We start from the raw sequence: 24329 nt of genomic DNA on the forward strand, positions 1-24329 counted from the left end.
TCTATTATCATCAAATCCTCATATCCTATTTTAGCTGGACATCCATGATATTTAATTATATCATATATCATAACATTTTCCCCGTATTGATTAACATTTGATTGTATGTATTTTATTTAGTTTTTTAATAGTGGTAATCATTATAGTTAATACCCTTTATGTATAATCTTCCAATTGTTAGTTATCATATCAACTCCACATTATATACATTACTATCAATATCAATTATTATTCAACTATATCTGTTACAAGAAAAAGCAATTAGGTTTAACTAGTTTTCAATTGTATTCTTCAGTCTATCAGCCAGTTCCAAATTATATATATTACTATCCATATCAGTCATTATTCAGCTATATCTATTACACATTAAGGTAATCAGATTTAGCTAGATTTTAAATTACGTTCTACCATCTATCAGCCAGTGTCTCTCCAATAGCAAGATCTTCTCCAGCCAATTGCCACGCGTTGGATAAATTTACCAAGTGTTTTCATAATCAAATCCAGACAAAGATATTTTGGCACTTTTGGACTCTGAATGCCAACGATGAAATAATAATGTTGTCCTGGGCTTGTAAAATTTTCCAAATTAATTTTAATTCTCAAGGGTGGATTTTCCATTCCTCCTGCACTCTGTCTTTTTAAATGAGTCTTCTTTATAGCTCCCTCCCTCCTTTCTTCCTCTGAGATAGACCAGACACCATTTCTCACATTTTCCGTTTGTATTTCAGGAGCATTTAAACATTCAACGATCTCAGTTTTTACTTCATATTTTGAAATCAGATGATCCAGTTTTCTTTCCAGCGTTTGATAAGAGTCAAAAAGTCCTTTGCATGCGGTAAAAAGAGACTGAAATGAAATCTTGGAGGTATTTTGGGACGCCATGATGTGTCGTAGTTAAAAATTGCAAGCTCTTTTTTTTTTTTCCCCCACAGATTTCTTAGTCTCTTACAGGCTGGCAATCTTATCTAATCGTAAACAAAGTCAAGTAGTAAAGTAATAAAAGTGTCGAATCGTGACGGGCTAGTTAGTAGCAAATAAATTTTACGATCCACTTAGGGAGATTCAGAGGGGGGAGGATGTCGAGGAGTTTCTTGAAGCATTTTAAAAGTAAAGTAACCACCAGCCATAAATCCATTAAAAGAAGCCAATTCGCCGCTAAATTTCCCTGTTCTTTGGTTTCAGTTATCTTAAGTTTTTAACGCGAACATTCTCTCTTGAATAATAAAGTCAGCTTACCAGATGACATCACTTCAACCATTCTTAGGGGCAACCTGCAGTTTCAGTTAGCACGCAGCTAATCCAGAAAGGAATTGGCACGAGGAGTTAATACCCCCCCCCCCCAGAGATTAGCGGGTATCTCTGAGGTCCTGGGTCTCTCCTCACCTTCACTGTCGTCTCCGGGACAGCTAGAGTTCAAAGAACCCGTCCAAAAATCCTTCGGTATAGAGGAATTTCAGGAGTAGCCTGAAACTCCATCTTCTCACTGCTAAGCCCCGCCTTCTTCTCCATATATATCCTTTCTTTTTTAAATGACTAACCAATCCAGTCTTCATTTCCCTATCTAGTATATATTTAATATCTACCAAATTCCACATTTGGTCACCATCTATCTATTTTTCAAAGTTCCAAGCATTCTAACAACAAAATCAGCTACGTCCATCTGGGCCAACACTTTAACATATTTCCTGTTTTAAATTCCATTGTAAGACAAGTATTTCTTTCATTTATTTGAACGTTTATGATGTTTCAATCATTGTGACTCTAAGTAGGTTTCAAGCAAAAACAATATAGTACAAAACCCCAATAATGATAAAACAAGTACAAATTAATTATCACTCTAATCATCCTAATAAGCATTAATCAAGCATATTCTTAATACCCTTAATCATCCCAGATACAACAACGAACTTCCTCAGTTGAACAATGAGAAAGAACGTTGGTCTTATCTGAATGTGCCTTTTCAGGGGAAGAGAGGGAGTGGTCACGTGTGGGTATTCTCCAAAGACTGAGAGTAAACTTCTTAAATACTCCTTCCTTCCATTCTTGTCCAGTTTTCTCGAAGGCGAACAATGGTACTGAAAACAAACACAACCAACAAAAACCCCGGGAACCACCCAGCCCTCCCCTTGGCCCCAACAACCTAAGTAGGGCGGGTTGTGACCATTCCCTCTCTTCCCCTGAAAAGATACGTTCAGGTAAGACCAATGTTCTTTTTCCAGTGGAAGAGAGGGAGGGGTCACATGTGGGACATACCCAAGCTTAGTCCCAAGGAGAGAAAACAACAACTATGGCCCAAGGGGAGTATCAGCTGCCACCCTCTGCAGGACCCTCCAACCAAAGGAAGCATCCGAGGCGAACGCATCTAGACGATAATGTCAGATGAAAGGTGTCGGTGACGCCCAAGTAGCTGCCCGACAAATGTCCTCAAAGGGAGTCCTAGTGGCTGTTATTCCCGACGGGACAGGATGCCCCGGCGCCCTATGGGTCTCCACAATGGCCTGTCGTAGCCAACAGCCAATGGTAGCCGAAGACACCCTTGCCCCCAACTTCCTAGGTTGGAAAGAGACAAAAAAAGCATCTGACCTGCGGACCCCCATAGTCCGCCGGAGATAAATGCGCAAAGCGCGACGAATGTCTAAATGGTGCCAGAGTCTCTCCCTATCACTAGATGGGCCCGGGCAAAAATCGGGCAGGATGATTTCCTGTGCCCTATGAAAAGGGGTGTTCACTTTTGGGAGAAAGGTAAGGTCAAGGCGAAGAACCACCCTACCCTGGTGAAAATGGCAAAGGTCATCCTTGAATGAAAGAGCGGCCAGCTCAGAAATACGCCGGGCCGAGGTAATCGCCACCAGAAAGACTACCTTAAGGGTCAAGAATCTCAGATGATCAGACCGGAGGCTCGAACGGAAGCCCAACCAAGGCCCTCAGAACTAGGGGCAGATCCCATGTGGGGAACCTGTGTATAGGAGAGGCCCCCGAGCTCTCCAGAAACACAAACAGGTTGGAGTAGTGGCCCTGACTGCGTTCCAAATGAGGAAACGCCTCCACCGCCTGAATGTCGAGAAGGTGTCTTATAGCCTGATCCATCAGACAGTGGCGCTCCAGGCTCCGAGATGGAAGGAACGACCTGAAGAGATTCAGAGGGATGGAAAGGAATTCTAACCTGAAACCTTGACGAACCGTGGACCTGACCCAAGCGTCCGACGTGATCTTGTCCCACTGATTCACATATAGGGACAGGCGGCCCCTATGGACGACTCGGGTTCAAGTCACTTTCCTCTGCGGTAGGGGCGACCGCCGCCACCCCAAAAGGGCCACCGGGACTGATGCTGGAATTTGTTCCGGTCGTGGTAGGCTGGCCGGGAGACCTGCCTGTCTGACCTGAAGGAAGAGAAACACTGATGACAGTGAAAGTCGGGAGCTCTTAAGACTGCCTGCGATAAGAGTGAGACCGAGACTCGTTCTTTTTGGTGTTGGACGGGAACACCTTTTTCTTGTCTTTGTTCTCGACCAGAATGGGGTCGAGAGCCTCCCCAAAAAAGTTGGGACACTTAAATGGGGCAGCCGCCAGATTCCACTTGGCCTTGTTATCCATCTGCGAGTTACGCAGCCACAGAAGGCTGCTGGATGCGAATTTAGCAGTGTCCAGGGTAGCATCAGCAGAGAACGGCGAGGCAGCTATGATCTTAGTAAGGTCCTGTTGGAGGCGCTCATCCTGGATCGGGATGCGATCCTGGAGCTGCCTGAGCCACATGACCATAGTACGATTAAAGTATGAGGCTGCCGCCGCAGATTTAATGGTCCAGGCAGTGCCATTAAAATTCTTCCTTAAGGTAAGCTCAGTATGCTTATCCTCAGGTTTCAATTTATCTGTTGCATCCCTGGACACCACCGGGGACGAGGAGACCAGGGTGGCAACCAGGATGTCAATGGTAGGCAATTGAAAGGCCTAAGCAAAGACCTGTTCCACGTTGTAGAAGCAGCGGTCATTACTCCCCGGGTTGGAAAAGTTGGAAGGCCGGGCCCACTGGTTAATCAGAACCTCCATAAACAAAGGTCCTCGAAGTCCTGATAAGCCAGACTTGGACCCTGAGGGGCCAATCTACATGAAGAGTGCATTGACCTAGAAGTCCCTTCCGAGGGGTCTGCCGGAGCATCCCTAACCAACCCTGAAGAGACCGAAGGGGAAGGAGAACCCCTGTGCCTGGAGTAACCTCGAGATCTGGCCGGGGAGGCCGAGGGAGAAGACGGGATGAACCCCCTAGGGGAGGTAGAATGAGCCAAAGAAGGCCTGATAGGGGATTGGGACCTGCTGGCCGAGCTAGGCCCAACTGGCCTGGCCTGCTTTTCGGCCCTGGCAAATGTCTTTTCTAAGGCCTTGTGCCTCCTGCTCTCCTCCCTCTCGGTGGCCCTAGAGGGACGTTGCGCTGCCACCAGCTTGGTTGAGGGACCCCTGGATCCGGACCCCAGACCCAGCTCTTCCCCCACCATCAAAGGGCTTTCCCTGGGGCCGCAGCAATAAATTTTAAAGGAATGAATTTAGAATCGCCAATTAGCCAAAATATCAGCAGTAACACATGAAGGAACATTTGTTCCTACCTAAACCAACTCAAACCAGTGCTTGGACCAACAGACTGAGAGGAAACTGGGCAAGAATGGAAGGAAGGAGTATTTAAGAAGTTTACTCTCAGTCTTTGGACCAATCAGGCTTTGAGAATACCCACACGTGACCCCCTCCCTCTCTTCCACTGGAAAAAAGACTGATGCTCAATAAAAAAGATCAAGATCAATTCTTCTTCCCACTCAAGTGCTGTGACTAACAAAAGGTGTTTCAAATACAGCTCCCTAGAAATATCTGCTCTTCTCCCTGCTACAAAATTGCCACAGCAGAGTGATTTATAAAAATGTTTCTGTAACAGGGAATTAGGACCTTTGCTCCTGTGAGTAGACTTCCAATGCTTTACTCCTTCTATATTTTTTGGCAAACACTTCAAGAAATCTAATTTAATCATTGCTCTCCCCTTACAGAAAAACCTATTAAGATTATAAACAGGCTAGCCATGAACCTCTCTGTAGCAGCAAAGCAAGACATTCATAGCTAAACCATGGAAACCACACAGTATTAACATGCTCAATATAGATTGAGGGAGGCGAAAACCTAAGCAAGACCGATTCTTGGGGAACAAATGTCGTTGAAAAAGCCTTCCATAGTATTGTGATTTTAGGAGACTTTTTCCAGGAGCGGGAGTGGCTTGTGACTAACAAAAGTCTCCATGGGTGAATAGGCAGAAATATAAATTTAATAACGTAAGTAAATAAATAAATAAAACAGACCCATTAAATAATCAAGTTAAACTGAAGGCATTCAAGTTAATGTTTAACAATAGTGAACTGTTCTGACACCCCCCACACACACACACCTTGTCGGTTCAAAAACGAAAGCCAAACAGAACTTCAAAGGAATATTTTTATCAGTCCCGGCTCTTGCTGGCTGCAAGCCCAAAATAAACACAGATACATGCTCTGGCAACAAATGCAAAAACAAACTCACAGCAAACCACTTCTCCAAGTTGGTTTCTCTGAATCACGAACACAAACGGGGAACGTTGACTAGAACAGAAACGGAACGGAATGGAACGTTGACTTCTGCAACTAGGGCGTGGCACCATCCGTCTTTTATCCGCAGGAGGAGATCCTAACGAGCCACAGCTGCTCGTTATCCTTTCCTGTGAGTCGGTCAGCCCTTCTCCTGCATGCATCCCGAAACAACTCACAGGAGGTTTCTGCCGAGTCACAACAGTGAACTATATGTACAGTAAATACAGGATATATAACCTATATTAGAGCTTAAGAATCTCAACAACTACCGGTATATGTAAGCTAAAAGAACACAACTAACATGACCATGGATGTTGGGTCCCTTGGCTAGGAAATACAGTTCAACGCCATGCCTACACAATCCCTAGAGTTTGACACAACTGGACAGGGGAAACCTTTATTTCTTTTTTAAAAAAACATTTAATTTATGAAAGAATTCCTTGATTTTACCACAGGCAAATCCTTTTTTTTTTACTTCTAATCAACAGATAATATAAATTGATTCTTTCTAACTATCCCCCCCCCCATTTATTATGAAATGCTTTAAGATGGACTATGGTATAATGGAGTCAATAATTTACTGAAGAGATCCTGTCACATTATAACCCATATATTCCCCAGAATTTAGCATTTTGCCTCGAGACAGCTGTCTATTATCTGAATACCAGCTGCTGTTAAATTAAATTTGTACATGATTTAAAAAGACATAGGTGCACATATGCATATAAAAGAATAATTCAATTGTTAAGAAACCATTATTGTGAAGAGTAAGATAAATGGACAGAGATTTAAAAATGTGCTTTTAATCCATTTTAAACCAGTCAATTTAATCCTTTCTAAGAGTTCTGGATAATGCTGAGAAACATGAGGAATTTGTGACCTGAATGAAAAGATGAATAATAATAATTAACAGCTTGTGCGGAGATCAGTCATAGGCTAACATCTTGAAGGTTTATGAAAAACGTATTTCTGTATCATTCCCATCACAATGCAATGAACTATGTAATTTAAGAATCCACCAATCCTTCACTTAAATTATTCCTTTCTCTTTTTAACTGAAGCAAGATTGTCAAATACTTCAATTACTATAAGCAGAAATTATATGTACATAATAAACTGGCTATTTATTAATTTGAAACATACAGGTAATTCAAGCAAATCAATGGAACCAAAAAGGCCAGAAATGAAACCCTTTATGTAATTACCAAAGAAATATTGTAAGAAAAGCACTAAAAGCGCTATTATTCAACAGATAGTTTTGGCTCTGACCGTAGCTAACTGATGTGATGTCCTTGTCTTCTGAACCAAATTGGGATTGGACTTTTAGTTGATAAGCAATGCAGTCATTAAGCGAAGCACCATCTGGATTCAGATTTATGACCATTTGTACCACAGTCATTAAGGAAATCATGTGGTCGTTAAGTGGATCATGCAGTTGTTAAAGAAAATCCAGCTTGCTTGGTTGACTTTGCTGGTCAGAAACCGGCTGGCAACTTTCCAAATTGTGATAATGTGATTGCAAGATGCTGCAACCATTTTAAATGTGAACCTGTTTACCAAGTGACCAAATGAAGCTGGGTCATAAGTTACTTTTCCCAAGGCTTCGTAAGTTTGAACCATTGTTAAATGAACATCATGTCAAAGATTACATGCACACCTAAAAAAAAATGAGTATCCAGAGCAGCTTCTGCTACTAAATTGAGAACTGAATCTGGATCTCACTTTTTCAATTCTTCCTAATTGTTGTACCAGGCTATTTTTCCATTTTTTTCAATGTTCAGGAAATGCATGTTCTCCATCTTTAAAACTTTATCAGTTATCGCAACTGTAGAATAGACAATATAAAAATACAAATATAACCTATGCAATACATACTCATCTTAGAATGTCAAATTTGTGAAGGAAAAGTTCCCAATTTCTTTTTATGTTTTCCCATTTTCCTGTCTTTCTTCAAAAATCTTTCTCGAGATTAGAAAAAAATACTTATAAATATAGGTTATAAATATAAATCTTTCAAGTCCATGCTTCACTTACAAAGATACGTGTTTCTTTTAAATAATCATGTACTATAATCCTTAGATTTATATAAAATATGAGACATCCAAAATGCCATCCCAAGAGCTAGTCATACAGCATCCTGAGGTGTTGCAAAGGCTATAGTATTCTAGAAAAGAATTCTCCATAGCGAGGGAGGAGGAGTATCCAGATTGGCTTGACCTTGTCCTCTCACTGATTGGATTGAGTCAGATAAGCTCTTTGGGCTCCGCCCCTTGGCCACCAGGAAGACCCCAGTTATTGACTCAATCCACTCACTGGAAGGTGCACCATTCTGGATCTCCAGTAATTTACAAAGGATTAAGGAAAATAAACTTGGACCCGGCGAATCTTGCCTCCCTGCATCGCGCACAGTCTCCTCCTGCAAGGACTGGACTGCCACAAACCCCCTGGGTGGCACACTGCCCTGGCCACTGAGTGAGACCGGAGTCACTCACTGAGGACCTTTGCCGGGCAAGCAGGAGGAGAGGGCACAAGCCTCCTGGAGGCAAGCCCTGCCGCAAAGGCTCTACAGGCGCAGGAGCGCTCCCCCGCTCCCCTCAGGGGTTGAGCCATGAACCGCGGCTTGTTAAAATGCCCCAGAGGGCCTGCGCTGGCAGCGATCCTCTGGACATAAGGAGGGCTTTGAGAATCTACCTCAGGAAAACCAGGCCAAGCAGGAAACCAGAAGCCCTGTTTGTCTCCTTCCAACCAGAGTCCCTGGGTAACAAGGTAACTGCCACTACAATAGGCAGGTGGCTGCGAACCTGCATTGCCACTGCTTACCAATCACAAGGCCTACAGACACCAAATCATATCACAGCTCACTCCACGCAGAGCGCAGCCACCTCCACGGCCTGGGCCACACAGGCATCCTTGGCCAAAATCTGCAGGGCAGCCACGTGGGCTTCCCCCTCTCCCATTGTTAGGAACTATAAACTAGGCTCCTTTGCCTCGGCAGAAGCCTCGTTTGGCCGCAGGGTATTGAAGGCGGTCAACAGGGTGGGGGCCATGCCTCAACAGGCATGAGTTGGGGGGCATGTGGCCTCAGGGGTCTCCCTCCCTAGGGATGTGTAGGCTTTGGTACGTCCCAATCTGGATACTCCTCCTCCCTCACTATGGAGAAAGGGCATTGGTACTTACCTGATACGCCTCTTCTCATAGTGGGGGGAGGAGTATCCAGACCCTCCCTGACTATGTTTGTATGACTAAGAGTTATGTTCATGGTTTATGAAGTTATATAAATATTGATGTGAAAAACAATAAAAGCTAAGAACTGAATTAAGAGTCTGGAGTGAATGGTGCAACGAGTTGGATAGAGTTCTTCGCCAATAACTGGGGTCTTCCTGGTGGCCAAGGGGCGGAGCCCAAAGAGCTTATCAATGAGAGGACAAGGTCAACCCAATCTGGATACTCCTCCCCCCACTATGAGAAGAGGCGTATCAGGTAAGTACCAACGCCCTCTTTTAAATCCAAGTGTCAACGAAACAATTGTCATATATACAGGTAAGTCAAATTATGTTTTAGAAAGAGACACAAATGTCTCACAAAACAGAATATTGGAGCATATTGGCTTGGCAAGCTTTAATAAGGATTTTATCACATTGTATGGTTATGTTGTTTTTGGAGTCTTTGATGGCACTCATCCTGTTAAGAAACAATGCATTTCCCCCATTAAAACAATTTTTGGCTCATCTATATTCCTGCATGAAATACTTCAGGATATGAAGCTGAGTCACCCTTGCAACTGCATTTTGCGATAATATTTATAAAATGAATTACAATGCCTTTTGTTCCAAGGCAGTAATTTTCCTTTACATTTGCAATGAATATTCGGGATGATTTATAAATCTAACCCTAAAGATTGGTTTCACAGAAGGAAAACAGCTTTTCAGGAACATTTATACACCATACAGTATCACACTGACAACGAAGCATTAGAGATATGGAAAATAAGTTATTGAGATCCATATCACAAGCAGTAACTCTTTTGAACTAGAGAGATTAGGGAAATAACAGTCTTGCATAGGAATGTACAGCTCAAAAGAAAAGACTCAACTCTTTTCTTTTGCTCAACTCTTAAAACTGCTCTTTACATTTTTAAAAAACAATGAATATATTCAAAGATTTATGTCCAGAAGTTCTGCTACAAAATGATACTCCTACTTAACATTAGATATACATTTAAAAGATTAAGATTGCAAATGAATTGAATTTAAGTCATAGCTTTCCAGTGAATTAAAGTAAGTACAATCTATTATGTGGGGATATAAAATCACCACTTGACTAAATGACAAGCTCATCTATGATATCAGACTAGCGGAGAAGTATGGATTATTCTTACAGATAGCTAAGTAACATAAGAATATATAACATTTAGAAGTAGGCTTTTATCTACAAAACAAGATTATGGCTATGACTGTAGTAGTAATTCACAGTTAATTACTGATATATTATTTCACACTAATTTTTTCAATGTGGTAACATGGATAAACTTCCATAGATTACTAGCAAGTAGAGAGTGAATGTCGCCCTAGTGTACATCACATAATCATCGAGAAAATATTGTATGTATGTATGTATGTATGTATGTATGTATAAAATCTCTAATATAAAATCTCTCTGCAGCAGACATTAAGAACAAGGATCTCACTAACTTAAGTAGACTAAAGCTGAAATTGTACAACATTTTCCCAGGAGTAAGTCTCCAGAAGACTGCCGTGTGGGTGCTGGCGAGTACAGGACAGCATTGGTGGCAGAATGCAAGGTGGTCAAAAGGGTAGAAATGGGGGAGAAGATAGGTGTATGGAGACAGGTGAAGTGCAGGGCAGAAGTGTGGTTTAATGACCCCAACCAGGGCTCCAGATTGCTGTCACTACGTAGTGTAGTTACCAGATGTTTCACCTAATCATCACTTTGCTTTCCAATGGTAATGTAGGTCCCAGTTGAAGTTGTTAAGTGAGGACTATCTATTTATATTTAATTTTGTATGTTAAACCCTCATAGCATTTGTTGTCTTTTAGTAACTGCTTCTGAGTACATGTGAATTTATGCTTCAGTAACTTCAGTAACCTAGACATCTTGTCTTCTATTAAACAACATACTACTCATATAAAACATTAGACAATCAGTGACGATTGAGTCACCATCTCAGAGGTATTTCCTTACCTAAACAGAGAAACAGAAAGACCATGGCAGACAAAAAAGTAGTGCAAGTACTTCTGATTTCCTGCCAGCTTCCCCATTGTTTCCTTGTAGAAAACTAACAAGGAACATCAGAAATCCTTCCTTCCCTTCCTTCCTCCTTCCTCTTTTTTCTTTCTTTTTTTCTTCCTTTCTTCTTCCTTCCTTCCCTCCCTTTCTTTCCCTCCTCTTTTCCCTCCCTCCATCTCTTTTCCTTGCTTCCCTTCCTTCATCGCTTCTTCACTCCCTCCCTGTTCCTTCCATCCTTTGATCCTTTTCCTTCCCCCTCCCTTCTTTCTTCTTCCTCCCTCCTCGTCTTTCCCTACTTCCTTTCTTCATTTTCTTCTTTCCCCTTCCTTCCTCACTCCTACATTCCTCTCATCCTTGCTCCCTAGAAGTCCTGCAGACTTCCCCACTTACTTTGTGGGAAACTTGCAGAAAGAAAGTCATTGGGGAAGCCAGCAGGAAATTGCAAGTCTAGGGCCAGAGGTAAAAGTGGCTGCTGCCAGGGAGGAGAATGAGGGGATGTACAAGAAGTGCTGCACAGATTAGGAAGGTGCAGGAGGATGTAATGTAAGCTTGGAAGGGTGTACAAGAGTTGCCACACAAATCAGGGAGGTGCAAGGGTCCCTTTTTGACACAGGTCAAAAAGAAAGCATGGGATGCAGAAGAGATGTCACACAGGTTGGCATGGGAGTACAGTGGTACACAAATGGTTGGCCTCGCACGAGCACAGAGGGGCAGGAGAGGTTGTGAAAGAGGCTTACCTGATGAACTTTCTTATTGGTTTCCCACTCCCTACTGGCTTCCCTACTAACTTGTGGGAAACTGTCAGAGAAAACTGGAAATGCAAATCACATGACTTGAGTGGTACTGAAAGCAGTCATAATAAATTTCATTCCCTTGGAAATAATGAATCCTGGCATTCTGCATGCTTGTCCATTTCAGGTACTTGGGTCAATAATTATTGCCCTATGATGCACCATTTCCTGGTAGATGCATTACCAGAACTACCCTATATAACTCCACACAGAAGTAAGTTTTCTGAGTCACTCTTTAAAACAAAACAAAACACCAGTGAGGCAGAAAACAAAAAACCAGATTTCAAAACCATCAGTTGCAGGAAAATGATAATGTCTATATTCACTTCACTCTTCTCCCTTCTGTTAGCAACAATATATTTATTTTCAACTCCCATGCCTTTAAATTCATTGGAGGCATGCCACATTGTTCGACATGATCATCATTCACAGCTATTGTTTTAAAAAACTATTATGAGTGCTACTTTTTTCAAGATCACTGGACAATAGACAACATTTCCATTACAATAAAAGAATAAACACTGAACTATTCTGCTGCAAGCTTAACATTGTTTTTAAGTGAAGCCACCCAACTGCACTTAGTTTTACTGATAAATTATTCAAATTTCATACAGCTAAATTTTCTTTCTCTTTTTAAAGCTTTGTACGTCTCAATTCATATTCAAAAAATGTAGAGTTTCCTACTGAAACTCTATTATTTTAAAGCATAGTACAGGTGAAACTCGAAAACATTTGCACGATATTCTAATTTTTCAAGTTTCACCTGTATATATCACACAATCTATATCCAATAAAAATGATGCTACTGAAATTCTGATTTTATTTTATGCCTGACTTTAATATTTCTGTCCTTCTGTCCCATGTCTATTCCCCACATACATTCAATTTTAAAAAAATCTACTTTGACCTGAAGTAAATTGACCTGATTGGATAAAACAATAAAATTGTCGAAATATTTTTATACAACATTATAGAATCATAAGATTAGAAAGAGATCTTGGAGGACTTTTGGTCCAATGCCCTAACCAGGGCTGGAATCCTCACACCATCCCAAATGACTCTCCAACAACTTTTCTTTGAACTCCTCTAGTTACAGAGCATCAACAATTCCAGGAGACAGTCTGTTCCACTGCTTAATAGTCCTTGCTGTCAGGAAATTATTCCTTATTTAGAGTTTGGAGCTCTTTCTGTAAAGCTGCTGCCCGCTGGTTCTACCCTCGAGCATTACAGAGAACAAATCTACATCCTCTTCTATGTCACAGTCATTCAAGTATGGAAGGTTGCTATTAGCCTTTTCTTCTTTAGCTAAACATAACTAGTTTCTTTAACGATTCTTCACAGGTTTCAGCCTCCAAGCTTTTACAAAACCATAGAGATAACCTTGGAGAAACAAAGTAGTGGCAGTGGTTGGCAAAAAATGAATTAAGTAGAAGAAAGAAATAAGACATTGGGGGGGGGGGAACCAAAGTGAGCCCACTTAGACTTTCTTTCAAATAAGAGAGAAGGAAAGAGAAATGCTGTGAAATTTTTAAGATTCCGTCCAAAAACTGTAACTTTTTGTACAGGTAGTCCTCAACTTACACCAGTTCATTTTAAAACGGATAAAAATTCCTCACCAGCTGTAAACACTTTCTCTTCAGTTTCCTTCTGTTTTGGAGCCGTCCCTACTTCGTCAGCCTGGCAGCTGAGCTTTTAACGCCAACTGAAACACCTTCTCCTGCATCAATCAGGGACTTTGCAATGTCCCTGTGATCAGCAGAACGTAGTCTTCCTGTTCACTGTCTCTATGGGACGGTTTAGGTCCGATTGGACCACCCAGTGATGAAAGTATTGGCGGCGATCTCGGAGCGTCGAGATTGGGCGACCATTTCGTAGCGACGTAGGCTCCTCCTTCCCCAGCATTGTTCTTGTCCTGTATATAGTATCTGAATGCAATATCATACCTGTATTGATATAGCCCAATATTGTACTGATTCTTTTGATTTCTTTAACACACTGTTGGCTCATGCTTAATCTGTTGTCTAACAAGACACCCAGATCCTTCACACAAGTATTACTGCTAAAACAAGTACCACTTATATTGTAGATCTACATGATTCTTCTTGAGTGCAGTTTCTTACTACTAAACTGCATTTTGGTGGAAAAGCCCTATGTTCAAGTCTATTAAATTTATTTTGAACCTTGAGTCTCTCTTCTGAGATGTTATTAGTTCCCTTCAGCTGTGGTGTTTGCGAATGTGCTGTTTATCCCTTGTTGTTGTTAGTCGCAAAGTCATGTCCAACCCATCGCGACCCCATGGACAATGTTCCTCCAGGCCTTCCTGTCCTCTACCATCCCCCGGAGTCCATTTAAGCTCACACTGACTGCTTCAGTGACTCCATCCAGCCATCTCACTGTTGTCCCCTTCTTCTTTTGCCCACAATCATTCACAGAATTAGGCTTTATCCCTACTATCATCCAATCTAGATATATAGAAAACCGACAGCAGAAAAAGACCTAGTGATCCATTGAGTCTTCCCCTTAAAGATGTTTTTTCAATTTATTATTTTTAATTATTTTTAATTTTAATTTTTGTTGGATGACAGACATGTGTTTATCACAAGCGTATTTAAACTTAGTTACTGATGATCAATCTAATCATTCATAAAAACATTAAAGAACAATGAGCCCAGGATAAAACACTGAGATACCCACCTGCATACCTTCGCGTAGCCATAAATTCACTAAAGACCATTGACTGGGTCACTTATTCAACCTACTGAAATCAATCTGATAGTGAGTCCATCCAAAATTGCTCCATTGTTATCAAGGAATCAATTGAGGTCAGCTTCATCAAATGTTTTACTGAAGTCTAGATGTTCAACATCCACAGCAATCTCTGGTCTACTAGTGTATTCAATTTGTCTACTAATAAATTCACTTTGACCAAAAAAAAAAACATAACAAAAAAACAGTAAGATTAGTCTGGCAAACCTATTTTTAAGAAACTCATGCCAGCTTCTAGTTTGTTTGTCCCTTGTTTCTCTCTAAGGGCTTGTAAACCTACTGTTTAATTATTTTTTCTAGTATTTTTCCAGGTACCAACATCAAGCTGACTGATTTGCAATTTCCTGATTTTTTTCCCCTTTTAAAAGACTGAAAGCTAGCTTTTCTACCCCTTCTCCAGTATCCAAATATAGTTCTCAAAATATTATCCTTAATAATTCTGAGATCACATCCACTAGAATGTAATCTATTTGGCCCTGGCAACCTAAATTTATTCAAAGCATCTAGGGTTCCGTCACCACTTCCTTGCCTATTTTCATCTGCATTTCTTTTCTGCCCATTATGACACTGTTTCTGACATAACGGACCATCAGCAAAAAAACTGATGCAAAATAGAAATTAAGCAATTCAGTCTTCTCCCTGTTGTTCACGATATTGCCATCTTCTCCATCCAGTATACCAAGATTTTCCAGTTGTTCCACACCTAAACAAATAAACTGTTCTGTTATTTTTGGCATTCACTGAAAGCTTCAGCTTATTCTGAGCCATAGTCTTCTAGATCTTATCCTTATAGATTAGGGCTACTTTTTAATTTTCTTTGGTGGTATGCTTTCTATTTGTTTTAAAATAGACCTTTTCATTCCTCAGTTTCTTAGAGCAGGGGTCAGCAACCCACGGCTCTGGAGTCGCATGTGGCTCTTTCGTCCCTCTGCTGCAGCCAGTCAGCACCACAATTTTGAGAGGAGCTTCTGGTTGGGGGGGGGGAGCAGGGCGCGCCAAGAGGAGACTCTATGGCAAGGCGCAGATTTTCCGGTCAGCTCCACAATTGATAGAGCTTTCGGTTAGGAAAGGTAGAGGAAAAAGGACGGCATGCTAGAAGACACTACAGTGGGGGAACCGGACTTCCAGTTGGCTCCAGAATTGAATGGGGTGGTTCCGGTTAGGACATTTGTGGCTCTTTGAATGTTTAAGGTTACCGACCCCCATCTTAGAGGGATCATTATGCAACCGTACCAGCCTCATTAAATACCTTTCTTCCCTTTTCTCTTTGGTATTTATGTTTGGAACTTAATTATCTCATTTTTCATGATCCCCACACACATACACACATTATTTGTCCCTTCAGGATGTCAAGGTACTGAATCCTTCCTACTTTCCAATTACCTTACTGAAGTCAGCTCTTTTGAAATGTAGAATACTTACAGATTACATTCAGTTCAGTTTCTTTAGAGGAAAAAACCCTATATACTTCAGTACTATATTCCAATCATGAATTCCAGTTCCCCTGATTTTAGCGGTATTTGAGTTGCCACCTTTTACCTCAACCTAGAACTCTTTCTGCTGGTTCCCACAACTCTGAGCAATAATGTAAAGGATCTGAGTTCTTTAGTGTCACCCTTCTTAGGCTTCCCTGTTGCATCTTCTGAGGAATTTGTGAGCATTCTTTCCTTCTTACTACTTCCTTCCTGCCTTTGGCCTAATGCTTTGAGTATGGCTCTGGATATTGGTCTCCCGCCTCCTCCTGATTTAAAGCCTGACTCTTTGTGAGATGCTGCCCACTCTGCATATAAAATAGTGGTTTACTATGGGATCCTTGTCTGCTCCTCTTTAATGCATTTCATTCAAGTAAAGGCAAAAAAGAAATGGATTCTTTTTTCATTCTTGCAGATGGTACAGTGACTTGTTTATTTGGATTGATTGAAATGATTTTACACTAATAATCTACCATTCCACATTAAACACCTAGCTAACTCATAAGATTTTACCATAAAAGACACTAATGATACAACAATTCTTCCATGTCAAAAAATCACGCCAAGTATAACAACAAAGTGTTATTTTAAATGAAGAATCTCTTTCTGTGATTTAAATGATTTATAGAACAGAAATTTGTATATACACACTATATATACATCAGGGCAAAATGCTCCATTTACAATTCTGAGATGCACAAATCATGCAAAATACCTCTTGTAAAATAGAACAGACACTGCTTGTAAATTATCTTGAATAAAAATTTGTTTGTTTCATATGAGACTGGAGCCTCACATGTTCAGGACTAGGGAGAATATCCCAACTGAAATTACAATGACTGCCATGAAAACAGCCATGATTAACATCTACAATAAGAAGCAGTTTATCAATAAGCTTCCATGAATTCCATATTATAATTTCATATATATGAATTGTCCATCTGTCAAGATACATTGGTCTAATTCTTACTGTGCTAAGCCATGAGTTCTTTAATCAAATAAATCACAATCATCTGCTTTTGCATAATATGCTAAATCAAAATCAAACAAACCACATTATAGCTTAAGTACAAAACACAGTCCTGCCTTCCAAAATTGTATACCTATGTAGTTTAGAAGTTGTAGAGGCTTCAGACATCACACTATTGTTTGTTTTGGATTTAACACAGTGTTTTAACCCATCAAGTTGAGGTTTGTAAAGCACCAGACAACCCCTCCCTCTCTCTCACCCAATTCTGTTTCTGAATTTTCCTATCACAATCCTAAACAATATCACATTTTTTAAGAAAAAAAATCAACTGGTGGCATTCATACATGATGCTAAGCGATAACTCAGGCTTTCCAAATCACAATGCCAAGCCTATATATATATAGGTCTCTAGTTGTTCGGGTTTTCTCCCGCGTAGAATTGGAGATGTCTTGGCGACGTTTCGACGAAGTCACATTCGTCATCTTCAGGCTGCTGCTGACTACTTCAGGTTTGGTGTTTCCAGGAGTAGTGTGTAATCAAAATCTTGTTTGAAGGTATACTTATATTTCCAGGGGAAAATGACAAAGGAAACTGATAATTAACTACAGTTACCAGGGTAATCAATGTGTATGATTAGCCACAATGTGCTCTCTAATGGGTCTATTGGCTCACAATAATGTGGGACCCTTAATTTTGCCCATTAATTCTCAGATACTCTAAAGCTGGCAGAATATTTTCTAAAAATACTGCTTCAAAATGAATTCTGGGTAGATATGATACAAGCAATAAATACCACAAAAACCAAACCTGTTAGTATATGTACAAATATGTAAAATTTTATTTTTACTAATTCTTTATTTAATCAAGTGAAAGCAGTAACAGACATCTGACGTTGTGAAATACTGAATTTAAATTGGATAATCAAGGTTTAGATCTAGCAATTACTAGCAGTTAGGGCATATGAAATTAAGCCTATGTTACTAGTATCCCTTAATCATTCACAACCAAGAAGATAATAGGGGGAATCTACTAAGATAAATCAGAAATAGGAATTCTTTAATGACATTGTTTAGAGAACCAGCCCCTATTCACAGACCATCAGGGTATCTTATTGCCTTATTGCCAGCAGTGTGAAATAGCAACAGCAGTTAGACTTATATACCGCTTCATAGGGCTTTCAGCCCTCTCTAAGCGGTTTACAGAGTCAGCATATCGCCCCCACAGTCTGGGTCCTCATTTCACCCACCTCGGAAGGATGGAAGGCTGAGTCAACCCTGAGCCGGTGAGATTTGAACCGCTGAACTGCAGCTAACAGTCTCAGCTGAAGTGGCTGCAGTACTGCACCCTAACCACTGCGCCACCTCAGGGATAAAGGGATTCTTGGTACATCAGACCTCTGAGGTTGCAAGAAGCCCTTGAGCCACAACTTAGAATGAAGCCCTTTGCCGCATGAGATCCAGTTCAAAAAGTGCATCCAAAGCCACAGCCATCCCAGCCCAGCCACTCTTTACACCCTGCGCTCCATCTAATATTCCCCATCTTGCTGCTCTTGTTGTTGACTGAGGTGTGCCCAGCCTTTACAAGGCAGATTCTGGCCACATGAAGCTCTATTTCCTCTTGAGGAAACCACACACATGACCTAGGGAAGAAAGTGTGTGGCCAACATCTGCATGAGCAAGGATTGGCATGTTTGGTCAGCAGCAGGAGCAATAAGATGGCAAAGCTGTGATGGCAGGGGACAAAAGGGCATAGTTGAGGGAGATAAGTGGGTAGTGAGGAGTTGAAACACCCTAGGTGAATTTTGATCAAGATTGCTATGATGGCCATAACTCTGGGGACTAGACCCTTTGTTCAATGCTACCATACCTTCAAATGGTCATTGAATGAATAATCCTAAGTCAAGGACTTCCTGTATTTGTGATTCATTACTTCTGAATCACAGAAGCAATGTAAACTCCCCTGAAAAAGGGAAGGTAATTCATAGTCTACTTAACCAACTCAATATTTTTGGTTCACACAATAGAATGAACTATAGACTACTCACATGGACACATGGGTTCAAGGAAAACAGTAGATTAAAATATGGGTGATCAGCTATAAAAGTACTTAAGAGGCAGCACTTGCACTTTTTGCTACCAAGATGTATATATTCTTCACAGGACCCTGCCCATGCAGTTGGACAATTAAAGTATGATTCCTGGTACATATGAGCCATTCAATGTAGTTTCACCTATCTTACAGTATGTTAATGTAAACTAACAAGAAGATATTTTCCAAGCGTGGCTTATTCCATATAATGTGGATTATCATCGCATGTGAACCCATTTGCGCTTTGGTTTGTCTAATGATAATGTATTAAATAGATGATTTACAAATTATGTGAATAAATCATACTTTAAATACAGCATGCTCAATATTTTAAGTCAATTACTGCCATGTAACCACAATTATTACTAGGGTTATCAGATTTGTGCTTAGAACCATTAGACAGAATTTTCAGAGGTCTTTTTGCTGTCTCTATTAGTTCTCTATTAGTTTGTGGTCCAGATCTCACATCACTAATAACAGCTTAACTTGGTGAACTGGGTTAGAGAAAAGCAACAAACAGATAAAATAGGTTTTTGTTCCTGCACAAGATAGGTATTACATGAAACAAAACCACAAGTGATGCACTATGAAAGTTTCTTTAGCATTATCTGCTATTTTTACTAATCTAAATACTGAATACTATTGCATAATTTCATGTTCATCATTTCAGTTCTTTTCAACAGTCCTAATATGAGTGAAATTAGATACTATACCGATAATGCATATTGTTAAAACAGGCACTAAACATCAGATTTTGAAGCTATTAATAGGATACAACAGCTATGTTTCTTTCCTACCATGAGTTCATTTAAAATCCATACAAATAAAGCAGACATATGGCGGGGGGAGGGGGTGAGCCTGAATAAGTGCAAATGTTTCATGAGAGTCGAAGAATAAAGAATTTTGCACTCATCTTTCCTTATCCCCAACATCCTACTGCTGTTATTTTTCTACTTACTTTGGAAAAAGCATCAGAAACTAAGAATAGCTTCATTATTGGGTAGTTGAATATATCACAGGGGTGGGCACAATGTGCATTTCTTCAAATGTTGGCAAGTAAGTATGGCAATAGTGAAAAATACTAAAAACAATTATAGAAAAGCACAAACTATGCTCTCAAGGTATATTTGTTCTTTGTGAACTTAACTGTGATTTAATAAATTATCCAACATTCTGGATGCAACACATTTATTAACCGCACAAATTGAAAATACATGTCAACCTAATTATTGCTCACCAGGTTGTTATTCAGACTACAAACAACAGTATTTTGAAACCTGTAATAAATCAGGGTTCTAAACCTGGATTATTCCGGAAACTATGGCTTAGTATGATCTATGCACACACCTATGGGAATAATAATGTACTCTTCCACTGCCAGATTTAAAACTATGCATATGGCAAGTCCTTTCTTAGATTAAACATTCCTTTTTTTTCACACATAGCTGAGAATGGTAATTTCTGATGTAACCATCATCTTAATAGAAGAAATCCACTTCATCCAGATTTATTATTTTATTTCCCCCATTACTTAAATCATGAAATAAATCAATTTAAGGTTTCACTAATCTAGTAAGAATCTCAGTACTAATGAATGCTTATTTCTGCATACCTATCCTCAAGACAATATAATTGCAGGCTCCTCATGACAACATTGAACACTAAGAAGATAGGCTGAGTTCCTACGGTGCAAGATACTAAGCGTGTCCTGTAATGGGACTCAATTATAATTCCCCTGTCAGGAAATTTGCAAAAGAAGAATATATATATATATTTTAAAAAAACTTCTGAGTCCACATTCAGCTTATGGCACCAATCACTAGCCAGATTTCCAGAAACGAAGCAATATCCATTAATTCCTACTTGTGTATTCTATATCAAAGGAAGTCCTGAGGAAGGAAGATTTAAAAGCAGTGGAAACAAAATTTCCCTTCCTTTTGAAAGGTGAATTCAGCAGGTGAATGAATGAGGGAAAGAGGGAGAAACTTGAGTCCTGTTCCTGAAGGTTAGAAAAGTGCAGTTCAGTTTCCCTAACAAAGTCGTGGAAGACATGGGGGAGTGTAAATTTTTTTTTAATTGAAAATTTTGGGGGGAAAAAAACTTTTACGAATGTTTACCTCCCCCCCAACCCCCCCCCCCTCCAAACTTCACTCCCCACAACACACACTTCCCAGAACCAATACAGGTTAAAATCTTTAACAAAGATATTCTAAAATAAACTTTAAAAAAAAGTTAGCATCATCTTTCATTTGAGCTTTAACTCCTCTTTTGCTAGGCTAACTCTAAACAGATTATATCATTCCTTGCTTCTTCAGTCATAAACTATCTGGAATTTCGTATTTATTTTGAATATAGTCAATCCATCTTCTCCACCCCAGTTTATATCTCTCATTTGAGTGATCCTTGAGATATGCTGGTATTTTTTATTTATTTACTTACTTACTTATCTATTATCTATTTATTATTTATTTACTTACTTATCTATCTATTTATTATTTATTTATTAACTTACTTATCTATTATCTATTTATTATTTATTAATTTGCTTACTTACTTATCTATTATCTATTTATTATTTATTTATTTACTTACTTATCTATTATCTATTTATTATTTATTTATTTATTATTATTTATCATCATTTATCATCATCATGATCTATTACCTATTATCTTATCTATCATCTATTATCATCTATTATCTATTATCATCTATTATCTATTATTTATTTATTTACTTACTTACTTATCTATTATCCATTTATTATTTATTTATTTACTTACTTATCTACTATCTATTATCTATTTATTATTTATTTATTTACTTACTTACTTATCTATTATCTATTATTTATTTATTTATTTGCTTGCTTACTTACTTATCTATTTATTATTTATTTATTTTCTTACCTACTTATCTATTTATTATTATTTATTATTCATTTATCATTATCATTTATCATCATCATGATCTATTATCTATTATCTTATCTATCATCTATCATCTATTATCATATATTATCATCTATTATCTATTATTTATTTATTTACTTACTTACTTATCTATTATCTATTTATTATTTATTTACTTACTTACTTATCTATTATCTATTTATTATTTATTTATTTACTTACCTACTTATCTATTATCTATTTATTATTATTTATTATTCATTTATCATTATCATTTATCATCATCATGATCTATTATCTATTATCTTATCTATCATCTATCATCTATTATCATCTATTATCTATTATCATCTATTATCTATTATTTATTTATTTACTTACTTATCTATTATCTATTTATTATTTATTTACTTACTTACTTATCTATTATCTATATTATTTATTTATTTATTTATTTGCTTGCTTACTTATTTTATTTTATTTTATTAAATATATTTATATGCCGCCGCCCCAATCCCGAAGGATATTTTAGCCACCTCTTTGCTAGGTTTGTGACTTTTTTTAAGGTCCATTCTTGAATAAATAGGGCAGATCTTCCTTCCTTCCAGTATCGCTCCAAGAGGGGTGGGGAGTGTAAATTAAAAAGCAACAAAAAAGGGGGAAATAATGAAGGTAACCAAAGAAGAGAGGAGGGATATATATATAACTCCAAACGACGCTGGGGAAGGCAGGAAGGGAGGAACAGAAGCCGCTCTCGGGCCGAGGAAACGTGAGGGATGAAGCGAAACAATCCCCCCGCCTCAGCCCCTCATCAGCGCGGGGCCCTTTTGAGAAGGGACGAAGCCGCTTCCTCCTCTCGACCCTTCCCCAAAATTGCCCCTCAGTGAGGCCGCCGGGTAGGGAAGGGATATAAAGGGATAAAGCCGCTGGCTCGTCAGGGGCGGGGAAGGGTTTTGTTTTGGCGGCGAGACCCGCTTCCCTCAGCCCGCGCAACTTCTGAGGGGAAGTTGACCGGCGGCGGCAGCAGCCGCGCCACGAGCGGCGGGCGGGCGGGCGAGGGGGAGACGACGGGGCGGGGAGGGAAAGTGGGGGGAAAACCGCTCACCCACGCCGTATTTCTCCTCACGCTTGGTGGGTATCCAGCGCGTCATAGCTGAGGGGGAGCCCGAGTCGGGCCAGGGCCGGTCGAGGGAACTGAGGCGGCGGGTGCTTTAAGCCGCCATTTTCCAGCCTCGGCCGCCCCGGGACAAGGAGGAGGAGAAGGAGAAAAGTTTGCAGGCAACGGAGCGGTCATGTGGTGCAGGCGGAGCCAGGGATTGGGAGGCCCTGCCTGGATAGGGTCGCTGCGGACGGGAAGGAGGCTCCGTCAGCGCCGTTAAGCATCCTTCCTCGGGGGCCCCCCGCTTCCTCCGCTTGAAAAAAGCCGCTTCCCTTCCCGAGAACGAGGAGCTTCCCTTCGTCTGAAAACCGCCCCGCCGTTGCTTCACCTCCCCGCGGCTGTTTAGCCACAAGTAGCCGCGCTGCCTGCCCTCTCCCGAGGGGTCCCTCTTAAGTAAGGGGGACAAGGGGTGCCGGGAACCGAGGAAATACGGAACAAAACGGGCCCTGGAGACAGGAATAAAGGGGGTCCCGTTGCTCCCTCAAAAACGCTGCATGGAGAGAGAGTTCATGTAGTGCCAGAGGCTGAAAAAAGAGTAGAAAAAAGGGAGTTCCTGGATGTGGTGTTAAAGTTTTTTTTTTTCCCCCAATACTTCAGGTCTGCTGTATGTTTTTACAGCCTTGTTCTTAATTACTACGTTGTTGAAACAGTCCTTTTGTCTCTCTTTTTTTTTTTTATGAAAAGGAAAAAAGCATTTTCTTCACCTTTACATAATAAAGACTTCTCCACTTCAGCTGGGGGATGGGAGTAAAGGCATGATAATATTGGCCCTTTACTCAACTGACCACATCTGAGAACTCAACCAAACCTGGATTCAAAACGCAGCCCAGAGAGTTGCCCCTTTTCTGTTCAGGGCTCAAGCCATGTGGTCCTGTCCACCATTAAAACCATCTTTCCAAGCAGCCTCCATGTCTCCAGTGTCTTTTCCCCCACTTGGAGCTGAACCCAGAAGGACATTTCTTTCATCACCCCAAAACGCTGCATGGAGAGAGAGTTCATGTAGTGCCAGAGGCTGAAAAAAGAGTAGAAAAAGGGAGTTCCTGGATGTGGTGTTAAAGTTTTTTCCAAATACTTCAGGTCTGCTGTGTTTTTACAGCCTTGTTTTTAATTACTACGTTGTTGAAACAGTCCTCTTGTCTCTTTTTTTTATGAAAAGGAAAAAGCATTTTTTTTCTTCACCTTTACATAATAAAGACTTCTCCACTTCAGCTGGGGGGGGGATTAAAGCATGATAGTATTGGCCCTTTACTCAACTGACCACATCTGAGAACTCAACTAAACCTGGATTCAAAACGCAGCCTAGAGAGTAGCCCCTGCATGGCCCCA

The 24329-nt window shown here is 40.1% G+C and overlaps 1 protein-coding gene across 3 annotated transcripts in view; it reads right to left on the reverse strand.

Annotated features, from left to right (window-relative positions):
* Nucleotides 1-23130, reverse strand: part of DOCK1 (dedicator of cytokinesis 1) — a 510685-nt gene extending 487555 nt beyond the window's left edge. For all 3 annotated transcript variants that reach the window (XM_032224957.1, XM_032224956.1, XM_032224955.1), the window contains exon 1: nucleotides 22950-23130. In XM_032224957.1, coding sequence (XP_032080848.1) covers nucleotides 22950-22995 — 46 coding nt within the window. In that variant the 5' untranslated portion in view covers nucleotides 22996-23130. The remainder of the gene's footprint in view (nucleotides 1-22949) is intronic.
* Nucleotides 23131-24329: the final 1199 nt, after the last annotated feature.

The sequence above is a fragment of the Thamnophis elegans genome, chromosome 10 (genome assembly GCF_009769535.1).
Source record: "Thamnophis elegans isolate rThaEle1 chromosome 10, rThaEle1.pri, whole genome shotgun sequence".
Taxonomy (NCBI): Eukaryota; Metazoa; Chordata; class Lepidosauria; order Squamata; family Colubridae; genus Thamnophis; species Thamnophis elegans.